Source organism: Notolepis coatsorum (genome assembly GCF_963971535.1).
Source record: "Notolepis coatsorum genome assembly, chromosome: 10".
NCBI lineage: Eukaryota > Metazoa > Chordata > Actinopteri > Aulopiformes > Paralepididae > Notolepis > Notolepis coatsorum.
The window spans coordinates 92,142,577-92,147,065 of record NC_140174.1 but is presented as its reverse complement, the minus strand read 5'-3'; the positions used below and the strand labels follow the sequence as shown (position 1 = coordinate 92,147,065).

Genomic DNA, 4,489 nt, shown 5'->3' with positions numbered 1-4,489 from the left:
AGTGTGGCTATTGTCTCCCCAAAACACTGCATCTTTAAGTTGCATTGGTGGGGGGGGGGGTCAAACAAAGCTAAGGCCCATGAATAAGGAAGGTAAACAGTGTCTAAGAAAAGCTTAAAAGTACAGTAAGGAGTGATTAATGGTACGATGCGGGCCCGGCTGACGTGTAGAATATGGGGTCCTTCTCTCTCTCCTCTGAAGATACAACACCAGCTGTTATTCTACAATCAATGCTTACTGTGACATGTTTTACCTCTGCAATTTGAGCCCCATACAAAAAAGCCTCCACTTATCTGCTCATTTCAAAAAGTAAAAGGTATAATTAGAGATAGGAGGTTTCCGGCGCAGCCTGCAGCTAAAGCCCTAGATTCAGGGGATTATTCTCCAATAAAAGCCTGAATCAGCCACACAGCAGAGATCAAGAAAGCTAGAGTTACAGCTGCCACACCAGAGCCCAGCCAGAGCTGGAAAGGGTACACAGCGAGGGGCTGTAGCATTTCACACTCCATCAAGACCATTAGCAGATTGGATTCCCCACATCCCCCCAGTCACTGATTACTGATACGAGCCTAATGCCACTAGTGGCCCCCCTAATGACTCATCAGCTTGGCGGCAATTTGTTGGCGCGTTAATGACAACAATGCCGTGTTGTCATGTTCAATACGGAAGGACTATCCATCACACGAGCCGAGGAGTCCGCTGGGGAAGTGCTGCACGATCCACGGCTCTTCTTTTCACATTCTGATTATTTTATTGTAGCAGCTTTTTTTTTTATGTACTTCAGGAAAACGTGAGATGCTTGTTTTTCCCGGCTCCTCAACCGTAGTAGATTTGTAAAACACAATACACAAGTATCTATACAAACTATACAATACAAGGTATATGTTTAACAAGGTAAAAAACTGTGTATTCTAGACTAGAGTATAAATAGCAGCAGTGTGTGCGTGTAGTAAGTGTGCTTGAGTGGTGTGTGAGTCCCTTAAGGTGCTTGTGTGTGTAGCTCATGTGATGATTCGGAGTGTGTCCGTCAGTAGTCTGTTTGCCCGGTGGAAGTAGGTCCACTGTGTCCAGTGTGTTCAGTGTTCGTTTGGATGTGGACCTGAGACTGCGGTACCGTCTGCCAGACGTCATGACAGTTTGTGGTTTGGGTGGCTGGGGTCTTTCAGGATCCTGTGTGCCTGCCCCCCCCCCCCCCCAAGGGATTCCTTTCCCCAAAGTGCAGATGAGTCTTCTGTACTCTGAAACAGGTCTTTAAGTTTGCTAATGTGTTCCATAAACTAGTGACTGTTTTCACCGGGGAAATATTCCACTACAACTATTTACTACAGGTTGGGAGGAGGGGGAGAAAAACAAAACAAACAACGCAGAGGAACAGCCATCATCTAGCGATGCCGATGAATTATTCAGAGTGGCCCAAAGTGAGCGAATAATGATGTGCCTGTTTAAGCTCATGTGCCTGTTCATTCTCCGGGGGGAGTCGTTTAAATGAGCTTCACCCACAGCATTCATCACTGCTCAGGCTTTGTCCCTCAGACTTGGAATCACAGCAACGCAAGATGGGTTCTTGTGTCGCTCCGACAACAAACATAATTGTTCCAACTAACACACGCGGAGAGAGAGAGAGAGAGATCCCATAAAAAGATTGGCTCCCTAATCACCTGTACCCCGCGGAGAGGAGCGGCAGGCGTCCTGTGATGTGAAGGCCCACACAGAGTGACCCGGGCTGTATGGCCCTCATTCCATGATAAAAGGGAAGCAGGCAGCATAAGTGTTGTTTAAAGGCCACATCCTTAATTTGATGGTAGGAGAGAGGGGGCGGAGTCGGAGAATGACAAGTCATCTCTCATTTGGGACTAGCATGCTTTCAGAGACTTGAAGGTGACAATGAAGAAGAACTTAAAAATGGTACTTTGCCTAATTTAAATAAATGTTAAAATCATAGCTCAACATTCCGACAGTCATCACTGATATAGAGATGTTTGGTCAGTAACATGGGTCTCCCAGTCCACCCGGTCTGCAGTAAACACAAAATACATTGTTATCCCTTCCCACTTTATCCAATCAGGAGAGAGAGAACTCCACACTGCAAAAATGGTCTTGGAAAAATAACTAAAAACTAGTTTAAAGCAAATACAGGTAAAATAATCTGCCAGTGCAGTAAGCAAATTTGGCTTGGCAAGATTTCTTGAAATAAGTGAAAATATCCAGGGTTCTCTCTCCTGATTGGATAAGGTTACTGAACAAACACATCATTAGTCAATGATGGCAGTCGGAAGATAGAACTGTTTAACACTTATTTTAACAAAGAAATATAACTTACAGAACCTTTAATCCGATTGTTCTCCTTTGACGATCCCAAAGATCAGTAAAGGAATATCTTATCTTGGGAGGACTTTGACGAATTAATTGGACGTACATGTATACGAGTATATGAGTGCTCTGCCACATCTGCCGCCGCTGCTTTTATCCACAGTGACTTACAAGATGTACAACTCTGGCAGCTACGGGTAAAGTGACAATGTTAGTCAAACAGTGTCGAACTTGAGTGCTACAGTCTTGAGTGCATAGTAGTATAGACATATTAGCATAGTAGGTAGTAATATAGGCAAGGTCGATTCTTGAGTAGCAAAGTGCATAATAGTAAAAGACAGTAGAAGGTTAGTCGTTTTTTCTTCTTCATTTCAGATATTGATTGAAAAAGTGTGTTTTTAGTCAACGTGGGTGGATTTCGGCTGTCCCGACTGTGGTGGAAAGTTCGCTCCACAATGGTCCTCCTCACGACGGGAACGATGCGATTTAAAAAAATAATTGGTGAAATACCTCTTTTAAGATTTTGGACTTGGAAGCAATTAGCCCCGAAAAGCTTTTTTAATCACTCTGAATCACGCAGTGCCTTCACAATAAATCAAACGTGTTGGCTTAGTGGAAAACCCCATGATGATAAGTTCTGCCACAAACCATTCTCTCTGCACAATAATTACATTTTAATATAATATCATGATGTACGGACTCACGGCAAGAGTAATTACAGTGTAACGGGACACGACGGTGTACATATCACTAAATCCACGTACATAAATGACAGAACTGCTTCACCGAACGACAACATCTGAAACAAATAACACTCCATGTGAGATAAATGGGGGGGAATGCTATTTACCCCCTTGAGTTTACAAGGGATTTGATCCAGCTGAATAATGCTACACCAGAGACGCTTTGGCAGAGAAACAGCTGACGCCTCGTGAAACAAGAGACGCCCTGAGACTTTAAAAAAAAAACGCTAAACAGCACCTTTAAGAAACGATAAGAAAGAAACGATAAAACAGTCTTCGTCTTTTTAATGATCAAATTGTGGACAGGGGGGGGGGGGGGGGCGCACGACCGGCCGCGGCGTAATGAAAGACTCTGCGGGCGGCCTGGCATTCCTGGGGGGCTATAAAGAGAGTGGAGGTGAGCCCTGCCCACACACCCGCCCCCCCCTGGCCCTCACCTCGGCCCGGTGTGGCGCTGGCTTGGCTCGCCCTTGCTGCCCTCCCGACTTCCAACAGTGTGCTCTCCCCCCTTTGGCACGGTGTGAATGACCTACAGTCTGTGGGAAGTCGGAGCCTGAGCGGAGGAGGCCCCCGAGGGCCCCAGGTGGACGACAGAAAGCTCTTGCATGAGAGGAGGACAGAGGGGGTGCTTTTTTTTTTTTTTTGGTTTGCCTCGCTGTCCTCGCCCTCCCGGTGAAACCTTTTGGGCAAAGGCCACGGCGGTACAGGAGCTCATACGTAGGGCAAGGCACGACGCAAAGCGCACGTGGTTTAAAGTTTAACCACCGCAGGTAGCTTTTAATAGTCACACTAGGCAATATAGTCATGACATGAAATTTTTTTGGATTGTTTGCTGCGGAAATAAATCCACTCGGAGGAAAAAGATTTTTTTTTAAGTGTAGCAGACGTCAAGCGTGGCTGGATCTGGTTAATTTTTCACATTGAAAACGAGTGTGTCCGAGCTTAGCGGGGTTGTTTTAAAGAGTCTTAAATGACTTCCTGGAATGCTGCCACGGTTAGAGAACGGCGTTGCTTCAGTGTTATTAGACCGCTCTCACTTTTATCAATACACATTTGTGTGTGAGCGCGGACTAATCTGTTTTACATGTACACGTGAATTCATTGGTGAAAAGATTAATAATCTTGTTTTTGACAATAACAAGGCAAGTTGATGCATATTCAGCTGTCACCTAAATTGGATGATAATATTAGAACATACCCTATGATTCACTCTGTTACTCTGTTACAACTGAATCTGTCACCAGGTGGCATTTGAATAGCACTCGTTAATTAGGACAGTTAATTTTTTTTAATAGTTTTATAATTACTATTTTTTTCACCACATGGTATACGAGTTATTAACTGGAAGGTTACACAGACCTCTCTAGTATCAACAATATTGACAATGCGCCTTCTCACACTTGATCTAAGGTGGTCAGTTTGCATGATTTAATTCA

The 4,489-nt window shown here is 44.5% G+C and overlaps 1 protein-coding gene across 1 annotated transcript in view; it reads right to left on the bottom strand.

The window, feature by feature from the left end:
• bmp1a (bone morphogenetic protein 1a) overlaps positions 1-1,738 on the bottom strand; it is a gene marked incomplete at its 5' end in the record, with an annotated part of 53,215 nt that extends 51,477 nt beyond the window's left edge. Inside the window, one exon of the mRNA XM_084323094.1 lies at positions 1,659-1,738. Coding sequence (XP_084179220.1) covers positions 1,659-1,738 — 80 coding nt within the window. The remainder of the gene's footprint in view (positions 1-1,658) is intronic.
• Between the last annotated feature and the right edge of the window lie 2,751 nt (positions 1,739-4,489).